Source organism: Filicampus tigris, chromosome 15 (assembly GCF_054856515.1).
Source record: "Filicampus tigris isolate MCC_2025a chromosome 15, RoL_Ftig_1.0, whole genome shotgun sequence".
NCBI classification, from domain to species: Eukaryota; Metazoa; Chordata; class Actinopteri; order Syngnathiformes; family Syngnathidae; genus Filicampus; species Filicampus tigris.
In genome coordinates, this window is record NC_141231.1 from 14,051,933 (window position 1) to 14,074,997 (window position 23,065).

A 23,065-nucleotide genomic window follows, 5' to 3' on the forward strand; every position below is an offset into this window, starting at 1 on the left:
TGTGAATTAAAGCCCAAAAGCAAAAGATAGTGATTTATTTATTTTTACACAAAAACATGTGACAATGTATTAATATTGGTTACAGTTAATGTACAGTGCAATGTTTGACCTTTGAGGGAAAGGGATTTGTATTTGAACATGTATTTCCCAAAACTGGAACGTAACATGATCCACTTTGAATTGTTGCAGTTACATTTATTAAACCTTATGAAATGTCATAATTCTAAATGGGTTGTCCAAAAAATGTTAAGGTTTCTAGCGTGAGTAAAGGTTTTGTAGTTGGTCTTAAGATTTCAAATTACGGTTTTGAGGCCAGTGTTAGGGTTGTGTGTTGACCTGGTGGAGTTCTCCCTTCTATCATCCATCCATACCACCCTTATATCCTAACTTCCCCTTTTCATTTGTTCTTGTTTCCTTCCATCATCCACCCATTTTTCCAAACTTCCTCTCACTTTTCCTTGCTTCCCTTCTATCATCTTTGATGATTTGATTGCATTCCTTTCATACCAGCAATGTATCCTTTCTTCTTTTCATTCTTCCTTTATTCCCTTGCATCCATCCTTCCTACTTTCCATACTTCCTCTCTCTATCATCCATTCTTCCTTCATACATCCTTGTATCCTTCCTTTCATTCCATCTCTTTATCCTTCCATCCCTCCTGCCTTCATTGTTAGCTTGTCGTTCTTTCCTTTCATATCATCCTTGTTTTTTCTGTCCTTTCATACCATCTTTGTATGCGTCATACCTTCTTGTGCCTTTCCACATCCATTTCCCTCCATCGTTCCATCCTACTGCGCCTACTTCCTCACTTCTAGCCTCCTTCATTCCATTCCATCATTACCTCCTTTAATAATATCCCTCCTTCTTCTCTTCTTTAAGTTAATTTGAAAAGTGTACAGTCAACCTACTTGTGGCCCACGCTGTATTACGGAATTTTGACTAGTACTGCACATGATCTGTTTTGTATTTTTTACCTCTCAGCAAAATTGAAAAACAAAAAACAACGTTTTCAGTAAAAAAAAAAAAAAAATCATCCTGTTTTATTGTAATTATTGCTTAAAATATTTTTTTAACTGTCCAAACTGTATCTGAATAAAATCCATAAACACATACTGCACTTTTTTTTTTTTTACATACATGCATTCAATACATCCAGCTATGCACAATCTATACACTCACCGACCACAACATTAGGTGCATCATCAAATGGCATCCAGTACAAGAACTGTAGATAAATAAATAAACTGAAGAGTCAGTTTTGATTGATCTATAACACAGTGAGCAGCACTGCTCAAAAACAGCCCAGTTATCGGTATGTGGTTTAGATGCCTGTTCTTCCCTTCTGTTTTATGTCAAAATCAAAGACCATGGATCTTGTATCGGATGTCAGTGGATAGTGCAGCTGTTTCCCAACTATGTTCACAATGTAAAAACTACTGGAGGTGTGTGACGTTAGCCTGGCAGCAGCTGGGACATGCCACCTTCTCCTTAGACAAGTAGAGCATGGGCTGGATGCTACTGCTGAAGTCCATCAGACCGAAGGCGACGTAATGGATGTAACAGCGGAAGACGTTGGGCGAGAAGTAATGCTGGAAAGGGAAGAGCGCCACCGGCGGGAAGTAGTTGAAGACGATGATGGCGAGGATGATGAGCACCATCTTGGAGGCTCGCTTCTTCACCGGGTGCATCTCGTCCCTGCCGGGCCCGGACTGGCGCAGCACCCACAGGATGGCGATGTTGCAGAACACCATGAAGGCAAAGGCGGCCAGGATCATGGCGGTGAAGACCTTCTCCAAGTTGAGGACACGGCCCAGGTAAATTTAGAAAACATCATTAATTCAGCAAAACGACCTCTTGGGAATCAATCAAGGATATCTTATCGCTCATATTCCGTATAATACTTTCAAGGATTTTTGGGGGGTTTGTAGGCGTTTTCTTTTGTAGAACGTGTGCCTCGACTCAAAAAAGGTTGAGAAACACTTCACATTCCAGGTGTCCACGGCTCGGTCGAGCTTGGTGTGGACCACAAACTTTTGTGAACACAAATGTCGAACGAGTTTAATATTACAAAATCTTTGGTGTATCGTTCAACAGTTGGATTTTACATGAAAATAATCGTATTCAAGGTCTCAAAGAAAGCTATTAATACAGCCTTTGAATCAAAATATACTTTTAATTTTTTTCCATATTAATTCCAAGGTTTTACTCGGTTCCAATATATCTATCTATCTATCTATCTATATATATATATATATATATATATATATATATATATATATATATATATATATATATATATATATATATATAGATATAGATAGATATAGATATAGATAGATAGATAGATATAGATATAGATATCGATATAGATATAGATATATACACATACATATTTTTTACATATATATATATACCGGTAAATGTATATGTGCGTCTATCTATCTATCTATCTATCTATCTATCTATCTATCTATCTATCTATCTATCTATCATCCATTTATCTATCTATCTATCTATCTATCTATCTACACACACACACAGACACTTATATAATACTATGTGAGACCTTCTCGAAGTTGACGATGTGGCCCACGCACTTGGCGGCAGCATAGGCTAGCGTGACGAGCCACACCAGCATGGCCAGGCCGGCCCGGTGTTGGCGGTCCTTGAGCTCGGTGAAGGTGATGGGGTGCACCACGGCCACGTAGCGGTCCAGGCAAATGCAGGAGAGGAAGAGCGGCGACGAGTCCTTCATGCCGTAGAAGAAGCGCAACACGTACCAGGTGCTGCTGGTGGTGAGGAACACGATGTTGGCCAGCTCCAGTGGCGGGATGAGACAGAAGAGCACGTCCAGGACGGCCAGGTGCAGGATGAAGATGTCCGACGTGGACGAATCGCCCTTGTTCTTGCGGATAAGCCACAGGACCATGATGTTGGCCGGGATGCCCAGGAACATGTTGATGAACTGCAGGCCCAGGTACCAGATGAGCACGGCCGGCATGTCGCGGCAGCCCTCGTACACCGTGTGCTCCCACGGCGTGGCGTTGAAGGGCCGCTGAGAGATGAACAGCGCCGACGAGTTGAGGAAGAAGAAACCCATGGCGGGGAGTCGGGCTGGGTGATTATAGGAAAATAATCACAATGATTCTGATTCGTATTGAAATCACAATCAATAAGCCCCTTATCAATAAGCCCAAATACAACTCGAAAGAACAACCAGAAAAAATAATTAGTAACAGAGTAAAAAAAAAAAAAAATTTTTACAATCATAGCAATCTAGTACGTGTTCCAGTTAAGAGCCGTATTATCGATGATTGGTAGGTATGTGATGGATGGATGGATGGATGCTCGACTAGTGGCAAACGCTGTACGATAAATACTTGAACCTAAAAGAAAAAATATTTATTTAATAAATCATATTTATTTCATTAATGTTGCTTACTATTTCATTTGGAGTATTATTGTTTTATTCAATCATATTTTTATATATGTATATTATTATGAATGAAATTAGTACCGGTTGTAGAAGTAGTGGTAGTGGCAGTAAGAGTAGGAGTAGTAATAGTGGTAGTGTTAGTAGGTATTTATTTTTCATATTTAACCCATTCACTGCCAGACATTTTCAGACCCTCTTTTACCCTAACGTTTGAAAAACAAAAAAATTATATATATATATATATATATATATATATATATATATATATATATATATATATATATATATATAAATAAATTCCTGGGATTGAATTGATTGAATGGCTGGACTGTGAAAAGACAAATACATTTGTCTTTGGCAGTGAATGAGTTAATGACTTATTATGGCTTTATTATGGTGACCTACTAAACTGGCTCTTATCGTCACTGCAATTATTTTTTCCTACTTCCTCCCTCTAGCATTGTGTCAATAAAAACCCTCACCTGGCATACCTTATTAATATAGTATATTAATGTAGTTATGTTCATATACTGTAATATATATATATATATATATATATATATATATATATATATATATATATATATATATATATACATACACTTGGTTTGTATGTGTACTTTGTTGATATTCATATATGTAAGTCACTGTAAAGATTTAACGATAAACTCTTTTAGTGGTTAAATATGCAAAAGTGCCCCCAAAAAAGTGTAAAAGTATAACTATACAGACAGTATTTGTGATATGAGACAGAGTACCTTTCGCACTCTTGCAGTCCTTAACATTAACCCAGTAACATGTTCAAAGTGACTGTAAGTGACAAAGAGAATGGTCATTGTCATGCTCCTCTTACCTTTAATTAATGTTGTAATCGAGTGATCCCATCGGCCCCTCGCTGCTGCACTAACCGACCACCGGCTTCCTCTTTACAGTTCTAGTGTAACTCGCTCAAGTGTGCCTGTGTGTGTGAGTGTGTGTAGTAGCAGTTCTAGTAGTGCATGGCGCTTTATGAATAGCTTGCAAGTCCTCTTCACAGTGTACATCCATGGCATCAAGAGCCAGGAAACCAGAAGCAATATGTCAGGGTGACAAGTCCGCCATAAAATATAACTAGACTCACGCTGTATGTATTTGATGTCACTATTTGTGATCGTTGTCATTGACACCCGAGTATGTGTGTGGAAAAAAGCTCATATTTTCCACTGAGTAAGAGGAGAAGGTATTCAGAAAATTAATACAAAATAGGTCATTACGTGAAAAAAACACTAGAACTACAGACTACCAATCACAAAATGTTCTCATTGTATAGCACCACAAAGTGTGTCCAATGATGTATTCCTCTGTAAGAGTACAACGAAATGAGTTAAAAGACTTACTAACATGCCGTTAAATATGCAAACAAAAATCCACTTACCTAGTCAATGAATTGAGGCTTCTGTATCCTGAGCTTGAGCCTTAACAACTGAAGTCCGTCTTGGAAGATACACCAACACTTTAGGGATCCTGTTCCCATCCCATCATCCAATAAGAGAATCAGAAACCTTCCACTATGTCTCTTTGGGGCCCTTGTGCACACATCCTTGTAAAGAAATATATTAAAAAAAATAAATAAATAAATGTTTAAAACAAAGACACTTGAGTGAAAGTGTAAAAGTAGGTCTGGTGGAAACAATGAGTAATAAAAAAAAAAAAAAAAGATTAGAGTGGTGGGGTTTGGTGAGGCGCGGTAGGTCCACGTGGCCGACGTGTCGTGGCAAGCCGTCATCCATTCGACACCGATTGGCAATGATGCAACCAAGCAATGCGGGGCCTGACGGAAAATTGACGGCAGTAAACAACTGATGCAACCGTGTATGAAATCGCTCATGATTCAATTCACCGTAACACTTTGGTGAGTGTTACGCGAGGCTGACATGTTTGGGTTTTTTTTTTTTATGGTTGCCGTATACAAGTGCGATGCTCATGGAATGATCGGGCCTGGAAATTGCTATCCGCCCCCCAAAAAAGAATTTTGTGCTTTTGTCTTTTTAACAAGGAAAATTATCCTTCTATAATTCATTCATTCCATCATGCTTAATGTACATTATTAGTGTTAACATTTTCTCCCGCTTCAGTTGAACTCTTTCTCTGTGCATCAAATATTTCAAATGCAACTCTGTCAAAGACGACATGTGAGAAAGGCATCCCTGGTTTTATTTTGAAGTCATCACTTCATGGCAAAAAAAGGAAAGGAGTAGAAGAAATGTGACTGAACATTAAAGGGCATCATGTATAAATTATGTTTTCCAAAAATGAATTAGTTGTAAATGTATTCTTATATAGATAGTTTAAGGTGATCAGCCGATTAATCGGTTGTCAGAATTTTTTTCTAACGTGTTAGCATTAAGCTAGCGAGGGATGTTCTTAAAGGCTTCCTCACCACTTCATCAGGTAATCACACAAGCTCAAAAGTGGTCTGTGTGTGTCCTTGGTTAAAATATGAGCTGGGTTTGTTTACCTTTGGTGTCTGTCTTCTGAAATTGTTGTAGGTTGTAGATGTCCTATGAAAAGGTGAGGATCTCCAATCATGCATTAGAACAGTTACAAAGCACAAAAACAGACAATTTCACGGTCAGCAGATTGACCACAAACAGTGCTGTCTACACATGTAGACAGACAGTATAAATATTCAGTTATATATATTCTTTATCAACTGCGAAGAAAGAGTAATGCTAGCGCTGTACTGATGAGATGAGACGACTTGAGATATCTCGATAGCAGAATAAACATCTGTATTTGTATTGGAAAGTATAAGTATGATATAGTACAGTATGTATAGTACTGTAATATTATTATAATCTAGTATTGGTATAGCAGTGGTTTAATTTAGCACCGATATTAGTGTATTACAACGTTTGTAATGTATTGTGTCAAAAGTAGAAATTGTAGCGTACTTAGTTACAACTCAATTTAACCATTTAAACGTGTTCGACAAAAATGAACTCATTTTTACAACTTCAAAATGTATAGTTAGCTCTATAAAATCTCAAGTCAGAGAATTTGTCATTGGTGTGACACTAACATATTGATTTTATGGAGCCCCTCTCTCACTATAGGAAGTAAACATTATCTTTAACAATATAATGTAGCTATTTTTTTTTTCCCAAGCGGCTGCGCCTCACGTGTGTAAGAAATAAAAAGAATGCAAGGACGCCTCGTCTGTCCCCCTGTTTATTATTTTACATTTCATTCATAGTTGAAGTACTTGTGATAGAAAGAGGGGGGGAAAGAGTTTCACTCACGTTATGTACTTGAACCAGCCAAAAAAACTAAACATTCAACACTACATAACTATGTTATATGCAGACATCCCAGAAGTACCATACACTTACAGCTTATTATTGTTTTACTGCCAGAAACAAACTAAATAGCTAAATGGTTTCTGTGTAAAAATATTGGAGGGCTACATGTTTAGCTACACATCACCAGAGGATCAATATTGCGGGTCATGCAGTCACGCAGAAGAAAAAAACAGGAAATTTTGCATTATGAAAAGAGCCAAAAGGTGTTTTGAAAAAATTTCCCAAACAAGTGAATGCTTCTTCCGCTTTCCTCCACGTGCAAACTTTCAAATTTCTCTCCTCTGCCTCTGGATCGACGTCACATTGGCTTGAAGGCTAACTTCCCCCCACCCCCATCATCATCATCTCACAAAAACAACACATCGAACATGCTACTTCAATATAAAAACCTTTGTGTTTAAAGAAAAAAAAAAAAACACTCCAACCAGAGTCAATGTAGAATTTGTGTGATAAAGGGAATACTGAAAGGGGGAAAAAAGAGGGGATTTTATGATTCAGAGGAAGGGACCAAACTTAAAAAAATGTAAACAAAATGTGTGGGTGATGAGTTCCATGGAATAATATATGGTTTTATCACGAGATTCTGCTCCTTTTTTGCACAGTGTGGTTGTTTTCTATAAAAGTACAGTAATCTCCCCGCAGCTCGCTAGTCACGAATTTACCTACTGCGAGTTTTATGCCGCCCTAAGACTACAAAGTCCTGTCTAAATAGGAAAATAGAACAGTAAATGGACCGAAGTACTAAGTACTCTTGTGCCTTGAGATACGAGGTTAATTTGTTTCGTGTTGTAACTCAAATCATCATTCCCTATTCAAATGAATGAAAATGTCATTCTTCGTTCCAGACCCCCCTTAAGGAAAAAGAGCACTCTGTAACATTGTACTATATTAACATATATAGTAATAAGATAATTAAATATGATGTAAAGCAGTAAACAGTTTGTGTATCATGATTTCCACGCTGCAATCCAATTCAATGTGATGCTCCTTCTGGTGTGCCCACCTTGGCCACCGGGAGGCAGTGCTGTATAATAAATACAGCCGTGCAGACACAAATGAAGCATAGACTTAAGTTAGTAGTCATTTTTGTCCAGGATATAAAAACGCATGCATGTGAGTATTGTGGTATCATCTGTCTACACGTTGTTCCGCAATTTGTGTTCAAATATTTGTTGCTTAAAGGGTTGTAAAAGCGTAACTATCGATGCTAACCATTAGCATGTCAATGGCATCTTCCATTAACGTTAGCATAAAGCAAGCAGGGACCATTCATACGGCAACATAGATTGTTTGTTTTAAATACACAACGTGTAATTATCTTTGTTTTATGTTTACTTTGACTGTAAACTTTAGCTACCGATCTGAAAGTGGCCGAATGGCAGCTCATATCACGAAACGCTCAAGGCGGGTCACCTGTATCTCAAGGCAGTACTGCATCTCAAAGTGATACATCTCGACGGAAAGACAAGCTATGTATGTCGGGGAGGAGCTAAGCTTAGCCTGGGTTGTTAGTGGAAGTTGCAGAAAGTTTTTGTTGCATGTGCATGCACATGCACACTTCTGGTGCATTTTTTCAAAATCAAAATCAATGAAAATCAAATACATGAAAATCAAATCTTTCAGCTGCTTAATAATGTAAAGTGAGTTTGAAAAAAATTTGAAGTGTTTTGGTATCATGGTTTGTGGTATATTTGCAGTCTTGTATATGGCCAACTGGGCGCTAGTAGGGGGGACTACTGTAAAGAAAATGAAAGGTTTGGAGTCCAGTGGCTTGGAGTGTTTCTGCCTCTTGTAGTGCACAATTAGCTTGCGGAGTGGAGACGTTACAAGTTGCAGTCAAGGGGTGTTGAAAAAGGTGCATGGCTGCCACAAAAGGGTCAGTCGGGTAAACAACGGCGTCAGTCTTGGAACTCCGACCTACTGCGTAAATCCGTAAAAAGGTCAGATGAAGGTGGAGTCCATGGTGCTGGTGTCCTGGACGCTGCGGGAACGCGCCTCGAACAGCTGCTTTATCAGCGCCGACTTCTCCTGCTCCAGCTGGGCGATGCGCTCGCTCTTCTCGGTCACCTCCTTCGTGGGGGGGGGGACAAGGAGGAGGAAAGGGGGATATCAATCTCAGTTCGGCCCAAAACGAAGAAATGCACCGCAGTAGTGGAGGGATGGACTTTGGGGAACCTGTGTCAGGAGTCTGTTCTGGTCCTTCAGTCTCAGGATGGCTTGTGGTGGAGCAGGAACCGCAGGTTGCGAGGTCGTGGAGAGCGCTGCCGTCTGACCGCCACTGGAAGGGAAGGAGGACTGGGAAAATGGAGAAGAAAAAAAAAAAAAAACGAGTTCAGCATAATATAGTGTAGTGTGATATAATAAAGTATATAGTCAAGTTATCCACGGCTGGTTAAAGCTCACTGTGTTTTTTTTTATTTTTATGCCACTGAGATAAGATTAGAGCATAATTCAAGTAATCGTTTTTTAAGAGCAGTTAACTTCTCATGAATGCTAAAAATTGGCATTGATATTAAGTTACAAATTTTTGTTTTGGGGGGGGTGGATTAGTGCCATTTCCGTTCATTTCAATAGAGAAAGATGATTTCAGATGGTGTTTTAAGTAGGGATGGACCGGTTATCGGCCGGGCATCGGCCTTTTTTAAAACTCTGCTGGCCGATAATAAATCAATCTAAAACTGTGGAAATCAAAATAAATATATGTGAAAGTTTAACATTTCTGTCATTTTGAAATGTTTATTTACTGTAGAAAACTACATGGAGCTATTGTTTAAGTTTTCCTTTATCCTTTTTAAGACATGCCGACAATCCTGGGTGCTCCCTGAACTATTTGTTCGAATTTTATAACAGAGATGTATATGTAATAATAAAAAATTGTAAAAAAATCAACATTGTGGAAACCTGAAACATTGTTCAATAAACATGCTTAAAGAGGTTGCAACGTTAAGAGTACATTTTTCTTTAGATTTTGATGCCTATATTTTCCTTTTTCTGAAAATATCGGCTCCAAATATCGGTTATCGGCCTCCTTGACTACTAATAATCGGTGTCGGCCCTGAAAAAAAGCATATCGGTCCATCTCTAGTTTTAAGTTTCGAGTTTGGTCTCAGATCAAATTTGACTTGCATCTCGAGGCACTATTAATATTGCACAGGTAAAAATGAATGTGGTATAGTATTTGGGCAGGAAAATATACTCTAGGCATGATGGGTGGCAGGTTGATTCTCACCATTCCAGTGCAGCAAATAAGGTCATTGAGGCACCGGTTGACTTCTTGCAATTTAGGAATAAGAATGTTGATGCGACTCTGGTTGGCTTCGGTGAAAAAGTCCTAAAAAAAAAAAAAAAAAAAAGTGAAAAAGCTGCTTATACTCCCTGTAGGATGTGTAATGGACGTTTTGGATTATCTTGGCTTTTTACTCACCGTGCATTGGGAGTTCTGCCCAACCTTCCGCTGTCTCTCAGTGACATTGTGAATCTGGCCCTGGTACCAGTCCCTGGCGCGCTCCACCACTTCCAGGCCAGCCAGCAGGGAGTCCTTCTCCTGCTCCAGCTCCTTCATTTGCTTCAGCTGGAAAACAGAAACGAGCGTCTCAAGGCGATGCAAAGAGCGCAAACTCCATGTCGTCGACGCAACTCGGGAACGAGCTCTTTTGTGAAGGCGAAGGCGCGGACAAAGACGCGGAGTCCGACTGAACCCCGAACAAATGTCGAGAGGAGCCATCAGTCCAGCGTCATGGCAACCGCGCAACAACCTAAGAATGGAGTCAACAGCCAGCGCCTCAATCACGGCCACCCCTCTGTGTCTATGAGAGTTGTGCTGACCTGGCTGTCCATGCTGCACAGTCCTGGCCTCATCGCTGGCATTCGGCCACCGCTCCCCCCCCCGAGCCCCCGTGTCCCTTACATGGTTCCATCCCATGTTGAAATAACGACATCAGAGCAGGGCGAACTCATTCGTTGGCCTGTGTCTACATAAGGCAGGCAAGCGAGTGCGTCGGCGGTGAGATGAGGGAGCTGGCGTCAATCAATGTGTCGAAAACAGAGAGCGGCAGAGGGTTGAATGTAGTTTGCGCGCCCCAGCTGGCGCGTAAATACACACCGCAAGCGCACACAATAACAGCGCGACAGTTGCACAGGCTGCTTGACACAAAGGATGAAAGAGCGACTATACAACAGCGGGTCAAAGGCAATAAACAATCCCCAAATACAACGGTGGCAAAAGGATTATTGGGGCGGGGGGGGGGATATCTTAAACATGCTTCTACAAGGCCAAAACGTTTTCGCGACACCCAGCAGTTATCGTGTCCGAAACACGATACCAAACTTCTCAATTTAGTAAACTATAAAGCAGTGGGGGCTTCTCAAACTTTTAACAATTCTCACTTAAAGAAAAAATGGAGCTCTCCAAGTACCATCAAAATTGCCAACATGAAAATACAGTCAGATAGTAGGCCTAAGTGTTCATGAAAAACTAGACAGGTTGTTTATTTATCAAAAAGTACATTTCATAATATAAGACACTGTCACACGGTTTGAACATGAACAATGCACTTAAATAAATTTCGACAATTGTGGGACTAACGAATGCTACCTTAAATAAAAGGGAAATTTACATTTCAAAAACGGTCCTAAAATGATTATTCAATTGAAATGCAGTGTACATAAAAGTTCAAGAAAGATTAACTTTAAGAAGTCATGGAAAAACAATGAATCAGTTATCAAAAATCATTGATTAATTTGATCATCTATCGATTAAAACGCTGCACCTCTAAAATGTTTTCCACTAAAAAGTTCAACTGTACAGGCAGTAATTATTTTGCGTATCACCAGAGGGAGCCCGTGTACCACGAGTGTGTACTAGTACCTCAATTTCAGAATCACCGATAGAGGAAAGTCTCATCTGTGGCTGGTTAAAATTTATAATCCCATCCAGCAGGATGATATCAATGCAGTACAGTATCGTTGTACTCTATTATAGTAGAGTAGTCAAAACACTGCTAGGCTAAGTATAGTACACTGACTACAGTACAGAGAAGTCTTGATTAATAACGGCAAAGAAACATCCTTTCATACAGTACAATGTTAGCGCATGAAATCACAAGTCAAAACTCTCTGTCCGATATCCACCATACTAAACTCCTTCCTCACTGTTACCCCAACACAACCCAAAAAGTTGCCGGTCAACTCTTTCACCTCCGCCTACTCACCCACAGGAAAAAGTGCAGGGCCTTGCCACTGTACAGGCTGCTGCTGAGGGGGATGAACACGGTGGTGTACGCGGCCCACACCGCCGTCCAGGCCGGGCCGGCTTCCTCCACGTCCACCGGGCCCCTGAGCCCGACCCGGCTCGCTACCATCGGGGCAGCAAAGTCGGCTTCGGTGGGAGGGACACAGGGGAAGGGGGAGGAGGAGGAAGAGAGGGGCAGGGAGGGTGGGGAGAGGAGGAAGAGAAGGGGGAGAAGGGGAGGAGGGGAGTCGCTCGGCCTCCTCGGACGCAGACGCGAAAGGAGACCAAGGCGGGGAGAGAGAAGGAGATCAGGCATGCGAGGGAAGGTGGGGAAAATGGTGGAAGGCAAGGGGGGAGAGAGGCGGAGAGGAGGCAGGCATGAGAGCCGGAGGGGTGGGCGGGAGTTGCACCTAATGGAGGGGTGGGGGGGGGGGGTTTGGGGAACGGGGTAGCCAATGGGAGGTCAAATGGCACTTTTCTCTTGTTGTTCTTTTCTCTCCACTAATGGCACTAGTTTCTTTGTGACACAACAACATGTACCGTACAATCCATCCACTTTCTATAGATTAGCGTCACAGGTGAGCTGGGGCCTATCCCGCCTGACTTTCGGAGGGAGGCGCACGAGAAACAAACGAGCTCCTCATGCACATCTGATGATATAATGCGAAGGTCACATTGCGCGTATAAATGCAGATGACGGTTTTGAACGCCTTTTTGAAGCGGCACACCGACCATTTCGTAGTCTACTCCGTTGGCGATAGTGTGCCGCCTCTGCTCCTCCCGACCGCGGCTGTGTCGCCTGGAGCCTCCGCTGAAGCCCGTCGCGGACTCGCTTTGGGATCTGGGCAAATTGGATTTGGCAACACCTGGACACATGTGGAAGCGATGATTGGTTATTTGTTTAACAATACGAGACAATACCGTCCAAAAACCCGGACGGGGGGGGGGCAAACATTTGCCAGTGGTCACCACACGAGGGCGCCATTCAAAATGGACACATGAAGGAGTATTTGGGTCACATTTTTCATCCATTCATGTTGAAAACATGCAACTTTATTCTCATCGTTTTATAACATTAATCTCAAAAGTATCAGACTTTATTCTCTGAAAATGACCACTATTCTCAAAAAAAAAAAAAAAACCTTGGGGGACGAGAATATCTTCTGTATTCTCGTAAAACTATGACTTTAATCCGTCAGTGTAATTGTTTTCTTTTCAGTGTGGCCTTAATAATCCTTTGTAAAATACACAGCAGACAAAGAGGCTTAATAAATAGTCAAACAACAAAAATCTGTTCGACCCAATACACTCAGTAGCAGTCCATCAGAACAGTGCTGCGAGGGAAACTAAACACTAAAGCCAACAATGTTTATAGCAAGAATACACTGTGTCAAAACATGATACTGTGATTAATATTCTGTTTGTGAATCAAGAAGTAAATGAATAAAAATATGTGCAGTAGCTGGGTTAGATACATTTGCCCGTTTTGTTAGGCCTGCCAATGTGTTACGTGTCCAACCTCCAGGAGAAAGTGAACTTCTGGCAGGACTTTTTGGGTGGGAGATTTCACAGATGTCATGCTTTTGGCGAGGCCTGACCTGCGTCCTGTAATCTGGACTAATCCCACTGGGTTTGGCGGCATGTAAGAGATTACGGCATGGACAAGTGCTGCTCTGTCCGTCCACGCTTAATGGCGGAAAGTATGAAAGAGGCCCGAAACATGGGGAACTGAGCATACTGAACGTCTAAAAAAAAAAAAAAAGTGCAGTAACAGTTTTTTGGGAACGCTTTTGTTAAGTAGATGCCGAAATGTTACTTTGAGGGGCGGTCCTCCCTCATGCTAATAAGACACTGCTCACCCCGTCCCCTATACAGCAAAGTGGCACGATACAGGTTGGATGTGTTGGAGGAAAAAACATACCTGTACTATACGGGACTGACCCTGAGGGAATCATAGCTTTTATGACACTTCAGAGCATTACAGTCCAGCGCCGACAGCAGAGGAGTTGAATCAAACGTCCTCTGTAAATTGGTCGATTGGCAGACGAGATGCCAAAAACACTTAATAATCAATTATTCAAAAGGCTGATGTGGAGTAGTAAAGTCGATGCATTGACTAGTTGACTAATTGGTTTACCGCTACTGTAGTTGTTACTTGATTTTATTATCTTCAAATGTACTACAGTAGAACGTGAGGATGGCGACCCCAAGTGGACAAAAATAATAACCTGCACATCAAACGCATGTTATTGTGTTCCCATTGTCTGTTGATTAATCGGTAGAATACTGTAAAATAAAATATCCACAACGTAAATCTTGTGGCCCAAACATATTTTTTTCAAGAATATGTTCCCAGCAGGCCCACTAGTTGAAACACGGCATTCTGACTAATATTACGTTTGTGGAATATGAGTTAAGCAGCAAAATCCACCTGACTTTAGCCATCTCAGGGGGGCGGCCATTTTGTCCTTTCTGTCGACTGAAAATGACATCACAACTACTCAGGGCTCTGCTAACGACCAATCACGGTTCAGCTTCAGAAAACAGGTCAGCCGTGATTGGTCGTTACCTTAGCCCTGAGTAGTTGTGATGTCATTTTCAGTCGACAGAAGACAAAATGGCCGCCCCCAGAGATGGCTAAAAACGAGTGCGTTAACTCTTATTCCACAAAAGCAATATTTATCAGACTGCCTTTTTTAAACTAGTGGGCTTGCATTAAAAAAAAAAACAATTGGGGATGACTTAAAACTGCGCGTGCTACCGGGTGGAAAAATCTCTCAAAACTTTTCGAACGAGTGAATTAAGCTAGCAGGGAGTGAGGGAGTGTCACCCTCGAGGCAGGCTGGCTGTGTTGCGATCGGACTTAACCCAGAGAGACTCATCAGGGGGTTGAGCGCGTGTGACAGCCAGCCAGCGTGGTCGTGAGAGCGACCCGGGAGACGTACGAGTGAGATAATGAGCTAGCAGGACTCCTAAAGCGTTACTTCCCTCGCACCGGGGGGAATTGACCATCGGCAGTCACGCAGCGCGAGGGCCACGGCACCAAAGGATGGTACGTGTCTGACCCTAGCTGGCTTTAACGACAGCAATAACTCAATGAGTTACAACAATCTGATCATCAGTCCATTTAAAAGCATGAGGCACACTTGAGAAGTGTGTTGTCAAAACAATAAACGGGGACATATTGCTGGCGTCTGGTTGAAACTGTCTGTCAAAATTTGGTCAATTTAATATTTTTTCACAAATCTACATTATTTGGTCAGTCGTGTGTGTGTGTGTTTGTTTTACAGTGTACTGAACAATCTAACGTGTTGAAAATGGCTCGCTCTCTTTGAAGATGCATTGACATACATCTAGTGTATTGCCATGTAAAACACAATTTTGCAGGAATGTATAGTTTTAATGTTGATGCACCACCCCATGGACCACTACAATGCAAATGTTCTTATTAAAAACATTAAAAAACAAATTAGGGGTGTTTTTTTTTGGGGTGGGTTGATACGGTTTAAATTTCTTTTCCATTCAAAGAGGAACAGATGATTTGAATAAATGTGTTTGAGTCAGTGGGCGCCAGTGATCCTAAATGATATCACCTCTGCCTAAAATTGAGCCACCTCTGCTTATCTGGTACAGAGAACCGCCGCATACTCATGGTTCAGCGCCCACAGAGTTGCCTCTTCATTGATTTTTTTTTTAAATGTAGTTTTAAATAATATAATTTTTTAATTATGTATTAGTTTGGGGGTAACCCGTTTTTTTCTTTTCTTTTTTATGAAAACGCTTATTGTCAGAACATCCCCGCTTGTTCAAGAATTACTTTGGGCGGCAACTATTCGCGGATTTTTGCTATTGTCAGGCCGGCCCTAGCCTGTAAAGCCTCGAATAGCGAGGTCCACTCTATGTTCCATTTGGAAACCCATCAATTGCCCCTGCATTTTACTTTGATCGTTTTTATGATGGAAGGGTAAACTCGTTTTGCAAATTTGTGGCAACGGACCCCGCTTCCACCAACTCATTCATTCATAAATTGAAAACGATTCGGGTTGCACATACTTGGTGCTTGGAGCTGTGGTGACTCCAGTGCCAGCGACTCGATGGACCTCACCCGGCTCTGTTGCTGTTGCAGCTGCTGCTGCTGCTGCTGCTGCTGCTGCTGCTGGAGTGGCTTGGAGATGTGACCCGGCTCCACCCGGTAAGACCCGCCGGCCTCCTGAGGGGCCGGGATCCGCTCCAGACTGCGACCGGGTCTCTCATAGCCCGCACCATACCTCGCCGGTCCACACGACGGGTGGCCGGCTCCCTCCTCCGGTCTGGGCCGACTCATCAGGGAGGACGCGCGATGCGGCTGGATGTTGGTCACGTTGCTCGGCCCCAGCGGGCGTACCTTGTTCTCCACCCGGGTGCATGCGGACCGCGAGGTGGGCTGCGGGGGGACAGCCGCCTGCGCCTTCAATTGACAGCGGTTCTCCGGATTAAGCATCGAGTAGCGCAGCCCCGCCACGAAGCGCTCGAACGTGAGGCAGCCGTGCGGAGGGGTGACGCGGCGGAGGCAGCTCAACACCCCGCCGGGTAGCTCCCGAGTGTCGGCGCCCTGCCAGCGGCTCTCGATCTCGGATATATGGACGTAACCGCGACCGGCGTCATCCAGGATGTCAAACAGGGTCCGCAGACTGTGAAGAAACGCTTTGGGCAGTCCGTCCGTGGAATAGTCTCCCTCTGTGGATTGAGTTTTCCTGTGAAAGGCGTCTTTCCTGGGCCCAACTCGGCCATAAATTGCCGATGTTCCGCTCATTTTGCTGCCCTGCTCCGTGGCTATCAAAGCCATGAGTCGCCCGAGTCGAGTTTTTCCACTATTAGCATATACCACACACGAGCCGGAGAACTTTTCCTACCTGAAAAGACTAGCCAAAGCACAAAACCTGACTTAATTGAAACTATCTCACGTAATGTTGAGATAGTTATAAAGACTCCGGCGTCATGTATAATCCCGCGTTGGCTCGTGAAACTTCACTTTTTAATCGTCCCGTGTAGAAATCCACTCCACTCACTCCTCCAGTGGAGTCCAGCACCGCCCTTCAAACGTATGTGCGCGAGCGCTCCAAGCCCAACGATTGGTCGAGGCGTGCCACAGCTGAGCGCCGATTGGCGGAGAGCAGAGGTAAACTCCAGTTTGAGTTGCTTTGTGTTAAACATGCATTATCATAGTGGGACGTTATTCATATAAGGGCCTTTTTTTTCCTATATGATTTGAAAAATGCCGCTAGTAGGCTACTAAAATGAAAGAAAAATCCGATCCAACGGAATCATTTCACTTTTACTTGAATCTGTGAAAATTATTTTATTATAGTATTTCAATAGAGTCTTATTTTGCACATTTACAAAATTGCAACCCTACTAATTATGCCTGGTGCATAGTGTAAATAAACCATAACTACACTGATTGAATATAATACAAGTACACATCTAATTCGAAAAGATTGGCTAAGGGGAGTATGTAATTGGGTAGCGCAGTGATCTATAGGTTAGCGCATCTGCCTCACAGTTTTGAAGTTCTGGGTTTGAATCTCAGCTCCAGTCTTTCGATTCAGAGGTGCTCTCCCTGGCTTGTGTAGGTTTTCTCCAGGTACTATGATTTCCTGTCACATTCCAGGTTCATTGAAAACTTTGAACTGACCTTGAATGTGAACGCTTGTCTGTCCTTAAATGTGCACTGTGCTTGACTGGCGACCAGCCCAGGGTGTACCCTGGCTCAAATTCAGCCGGAATAGGCAAGGAAAAGGGCTATAGAAAGTGGATGGTTGGGGTATATTAATAACAAAGAATAGGGGTATGAGAAGTAAGCCTTGTTGTACCTCATATGTCATTACAATTGTTTGGATGGCAAAAATGGAACTTTTTAACGAGCAAACTGTCTGAAAATATTTCTTCTCCACCTTCCTGAGTCCCTTACCGTATACAGTCCCAACCTGTCGGGGCTTGAACACTTGCTCTGTATTGCAAACGTCTCAGAGTGACTCATGTTGAAACAACAGTGAATTCCATGTCATTAGCCTGCCCACTTGTCCTGTTTGATCAGAAAATATTGGAATTGTCCTACAATGCTGATGTGATGCCCCAAGGTTGTCAATCAACAGTTGCCTTTATATAATCAATCATGCACTGGTTACTCTAGTCAACACATAAAATGGGTGGGTATCGATCGTGGCCGTGGGCTGCGCATACCGTAGAGATAAAATACAGAAAGTGATCAAGTAGCCTCAATGTGCGTTTTGGTGCGTTGTTAAACTCCAAACAGGAAGGCTACAGCAAAGAACTGTGATGCCAACATGCCAACCACTTGCGCATCATGCTGCTTGTGGTAGCTCGGTACTGCAGAAATGTTGCAAATAGTGTTTGCATTGGGCTGGCCGAGCGCGTGAGTTGCTCTTATATAACCCGAGAAAATGAGTGACAGAAAGAGACGAGAGGTCACGGCGAGATGGCTCGACGCTTGTCAGTGCTCTGCTCTTCTGCTGTCATGCCCATGCACACACACTCATAGTCTAATAGGGTGAAAGGGTTGTGCGCATTTGAGCATTTCTTTTCTAGCCAAAGTGTCAGTGGAATGACAGTGGGATGTCCAGTTTTATGTCACACTAAGACATAAAACAATAGAACACTAAGAGCGACCACGCACACACACAAAATGAAAATACAAAGGATAAGAATGAGTATAGTAGCCGAACAAGAAATAGAAGATGCTAGGCTAACTGTTAGCTTTTCTGAATATTGAACATGTTCAACATTTACGATTGTCGTCCCTGATCATTTTCTGAGCAGATCAGGGAGGAAAAACACCTCTTAAAACACCCCAGACCATCCCTCAGGTTAATCTTTTCGAGACAATCTGAGAGTCGGGCCTTCGCTGACTTTGATCGCAGGGAAGGGAAAATGCTGGAACCCGACCTGATTGTCAGCATGTTTGTACCCCGCTTCAGTCCTGCCAGAGGTTGCCAAGTGTTCTCCAGCTGCTTGCATGAGTCACATTTCCACCCGCGTTAACAACAGTCTTTGGTTTCCCTCGTTACTTCCCATTTCTCTCGTCTGGGTGCACGTGACAAGGGATTCGAGATTTGCTCATTCAATTCTTGCATCCGAAAGACAGAAACGAGGGGGCGGGGGGGAATGTTCGAAAACCCTGCCGTCATGGAGATATTTGATCAGATTTGAGTTACTGCAAAGGGAGGATGAGCACATGCAGAGCTGCACTCGAGAGGCAATAAATAACACCTGAAAACAGAGCCAAAACATTCCCTTTTTCCAATTTGTATTTGCAAAGTCACGCCACTGCTGTGAGCTTGCATTGCCAGCTCAGAGTTAGCGATTTAGCATGTTCTTGGGGTATTAACGCGTGACCTTTGATCACTGCATTCACGTCTCATGCAAGGCAGTATTGTTGGAACATGTGGTGGTTTAGTTTTAAGTGGTGGTACACAAAGCCTGATAATCAGGCCGGATTTTAGCTTTTTTTTTTTTCACCACTCACGATCAAAGTCAGGAAAATGCCTAGTTTTCGGATGCCTCGAAAAGATTATCCCGAGTGATTGGGCTAACTCATTGACAATGAGAAATACCTATGTGTGCACACTCTAATGCTCTGTATTTTTTTTAAATCTTTACAAAAACAATAATGTCCATAAATATAATCACAAATTTTCCCCCAACCTCCCAATAATGTGACTGGTAATCCCAGCAGTCTTACTGTTGAGCATCCACTGAGTGATACTGCAGCAGAAAATGTATTACAGAGCCAACAAACACATCCCAAAAAATGTAATACCAGATCATAAGCTTAATATCTGATGCCTATATAAAAGAGCAATACTAAACCACGACTTTCAGTGTATCTGTTCATCCTCATGTTAATGATGGTATAAAGTCTGAAAGCACATTTTGATCATGCAAATATGACAAACATCCACTGATTTTATGGGCCAATTTTCCAGTTTTACGGTAATTTTTCCACTTTTCTTCTCGTGTTATGTTAGGTACTATTTCTAATTGATGAAATATAGCAAAAATAGTAACCGGAGTTTGTAAAGGCAAACTACGTAATGTCATGAAGGAGCTGAGTACTGTAATTTACAAAAGGGGAAGGACAAGGACCAATTTTGTCATTAAAAAATTTGATTTTTGTTTTTGACATTTTGTAATGTTAAAAATATTTCAGAAAAAAATGGGACCTGAATAGTTTGATGTTAGATTTGTTTTAATTGGTTGAGTAATGTGGAAGGATTGAGAATTATTTTTTTCAAATGTCTTTGTGTTTTTCATGGCGATGTGGAATACTGAAAACTGTGTAAAGTTGGGGAATGTGAACAATGGTTCCGAATATATCACCTAAATGAGCAAAATATATTTCGTTTGGAATGGTTTGAAATGGTTGAATCACTTGAGAACGATGGAAGGATAAGCTATATTTGGAAAATGTCAAAATGACAAAAAGTGAAACAATTCCTCTCTGAGCATAAGTCTTCCGAGAATTGCAAGTTTTATTCTACTTTTGAGGTATGTTTCTGAAAAACGTTGCCATAAATTGGGAGCACCTTTGGAAGTTCCATTCTAGTTTTATTATTCATATTAGTCACCATACACTTAAATGACAGTTAAGAATGTTAAAATGTGACTTAAAACATTTGACGTACCATTAACAAAGGTTGCACGAGTGTCGACAGTTTGACTATGGAACAGCTTACTTGTTTATATATTATATTTCCTATGTGAAAAACTGTACTTGAAGGTAGACCAGCGTCCCGGAACAGACAGGCTCCTCTGTATGACATTGTCCTTATTAAAAGCTTTCAATCCATCACGTCACCATATTTTGTCTTCCCTGTCCCTGGTGGTTCTTCTGTTTTAGGCACTAAAAGACAAAGGTAAACAAATTTTGTGGTCGCAAGTATAAGAAAAAGAAAAAAAAAAAAAAGAAATCAGCCAAATGACGTCCCTGATCATTTTCTGAGCCAGCGACTTACTTTGTGGCGGCAACCTATCCGGATGTTTGCCAGTTTCGAGTAGCAACCAGAGGTCGGAGCATTTCTGCGTTTCCCACCGTGTCACCGTGTAGCTGCCCACCGATGACCCCACTGAGGGAGAGACAAGAGATGGAGACTTCTTCAAAGGGTTTGATTGCCTACTGATTCCTCACCGATGGAAACAAGCAGGTTCCACTGCAGTGGATAGCCAAGTCTCTTTTGTAGACCCATCTGGAGAGCAAAAAGGCCAACAGCACCTGGAAGAGAAGGTTGAAATAATACATTATCCAACAGCTACGACAACATGGCACAGGCTTCCACCGTTTATTGAAACACTACAGGGACAGGTTATGCTAACAGGAAGTGAACAATGTTTGAAAAAAATGGTGTGGTACAAATTAATACAGGATGTTGGTGAGTGCTTCATGGATTTTGTTTCTCTACAACCAAGAGTCTATGCCTACTCATGTAGAACAGCTATTAGAGAGGTGTGTTTGAGTTGTCAAAAAGTCAGTTAAAAGCTTGAATAGAGACAACTATAATTTAGGAGTCTTTGATCTTGAAATTTAATAATGTCTATCGAAGAATATACAGTACACTGTAATCGCATTTTAAATTGGCCCAAATCTGCGTATTAGCCTAATGACCCAACAGAGGCTGATTCCGATGTTTGGCAGAACTAATTGACATAACCAATTCATTGTCTGATTCATTAAAAAATATATACAGTATATACTGAATAAAATGACAAAATGTTTGGTCCCTTACCACTTACAACATATATGATATAAATTACAGGCCATACATTTGACTGTACAATACATTGTGTCTCATTATTTGTTTAAATTCACAACAGAGAGAAAAAAGGTTAAAAAAGAAACAACGAATATTATATTGTCTGTAAGTCTTTATTATACTGCCCATCGGTGGCCAAAATACTCACAATGTGGGGCTGGAATAGATTAATAGCATTTCCGGTCGCTTTCAGTTGGGAAAGAATATATGCGCCGGGGCTCAAAACAAGGTCTCTCCTAAATGTGTTCCCAAAAAGCTGTACACGTGAAATGAAATGCCCAAAATTAATTACTCAAGATGGCGTGGCAATAAATGTGGCCCAATACTTTTGTCAACATCTTTTACCACACATGCCTATGGGTTCTTGCGCCCTCATGTGGTAGCTATTAGGTTTATTTGGGAAATTATTTTTCTATTTATTAGTATAGGTTGTCAACAGGACAATGCAAAAATCCAATGAAAAAAATTAAAGTTAGTAAAATTATTTAAAAAAAATTAAAATAAAAATGTAAAAAAAAAAAACACGCTTTACGTACCAAGTACAAAGCTTCCAATCCCCTTCATGAAGGCGTGAGACTGACAGGCTGCATAAGTTTCTAAACCCTGAAAGACAAAATTACGTAAAATTAAGGGCGAAAAGGCTTACACTATTTTCATTTATATATTCACATTACACTCAGGGAGTGTCGTAAGTGAAGAAAAAGACAAACACGAGATGCTCACCGGGTGTTTTGCTACCAGCTCATCGTCCACTCGAGTGAGACCAAGATTGACCATTTTGTGTATTAAAATCTGAATTCTGAAGTTTTAAGTTGTTTCCTAGAGAGTAACACTAGATTTTGTTAACGTCCCCGACCAAGCGCACAGATGCATTGCAGTCAGAGACTTACAAAACACTAAACTGAGTAGGAGGGTGAACAAAACTAGTGCGACGCCGACAGACCGGCGGTGGTACTGCACCTCTTCGCACATCAAATTAATGCTTCTTTCGTTTCATTTGTCATATTTTGGAAAAGTGACTTGTTGATCGCCTGTATAGAAATATTTGTGTCTCCAGACGAGCCAATGATATGCTTAAATTAGCCAGTAATATAGCTGTTACCTCAGTGTAAGAGTTGGACTACGCATGGTATGATTGATAAAATGTTGCATAATTTTGTTATACAGGAAACATTTCATATTTTTTGCAAAGTTACATAATTGTTGATGAAATCGAGTCAAAACCGTTTTTGGACTCTGGCAGGCCAGT

At 41.6% G+C, this 23,065-nt stretch overlaps 3 protein-coding genes across 4 annotated transcripts; all 3 read right to left on the minus strand.

Annotated features, from left to right (window-relative positions):
- Positions 1–48: 48 nt before the first annotated feature.
- On the minus strand, positions 49–5,092 carry hcar2 (hydroxycarboxylic acid receptor 2-). Of its 2 annotated transcripts, XM_086053625.1 has the most exons (3): positions 4,851–5,092; positions 2,567–3,114; positions 49–1,787 (listed from the first exon to the last, which is right to left on the minus strand). In XM_086053625.1, exons 2-3 carry the CDS (start codon positions 3,098–3,100, stop codon positions 1,434–1,436), a joined length of 888 nt encoding a protein of 295 aa, XP_085909751.1. In that variant the 5' UTR covers positions 3,101–3,114; positions 4,851–5,092; the 3' UTR covers positions 49–1,433. The 2 variants fall into 2 exon arrangements, with proteins under 2 accessions (XP_085909751.1, XP_085909752.1); XM_086053626.1 differs by lacking the exon at positions 4,851–5,092 and having other exon boundaries at positions 2,567–3,243.
- A 1,540-nt stretch (positions 5,093–6,632) lies between these two features.
- On the minus strand, positions 6,633–17,089 carry sapcd2 (suppressor APC domain containing 2). The gene is made up of 6 exons (XM_086054186.1): positions 16,061–17,089; positions 12,740–12,873; positions 10,202–10,348; positions 10,007–10,108; positions 8,953–9,072; positions 6,633–8,847 (listed from the first exon to the last, which is right to left on the minus strand). Exons 1-6 carry the CDS (start codon positions 16,830–16,832, stop codon positions 8,719–8,721), a joined length of 1,404 nt encoding a protein of 467 aa, XP_085910312.1. The 5' UTR covers positions 16,833–17,089; the 3' UTR covers positions 6,633–8,718.
- Positions 17,090–20,593: 3,504 nt separating this feature from the next.
- tmem141 (transmembrane protein 141) lies at positions 20,594–22,752 on the minus strand. The gene is made up of 5 exons (XM_086053694.1): positions 22,540–22,752; positions 22,353–22,419; positions 21,195–21,278; positions 21,022–21,132; positions 20,594–20,909 (listed from the first exon to the last, which is right to left on the minus strand). The coding sequence occupies exons 1-5, from the start codon at positions 22,591–22,593 to the stop codon at positions 20,848–20,850; spliced, it is 378 nt and encodes a 125-aa protein (XP_085909820.1). The 5' UTR covers positions 22,594–22,752; the 3' UTR covers positions 20,594–20,847.
- Between the last annotated feature and the right edge of the window lie 313 nt (positions 22,753–23,065).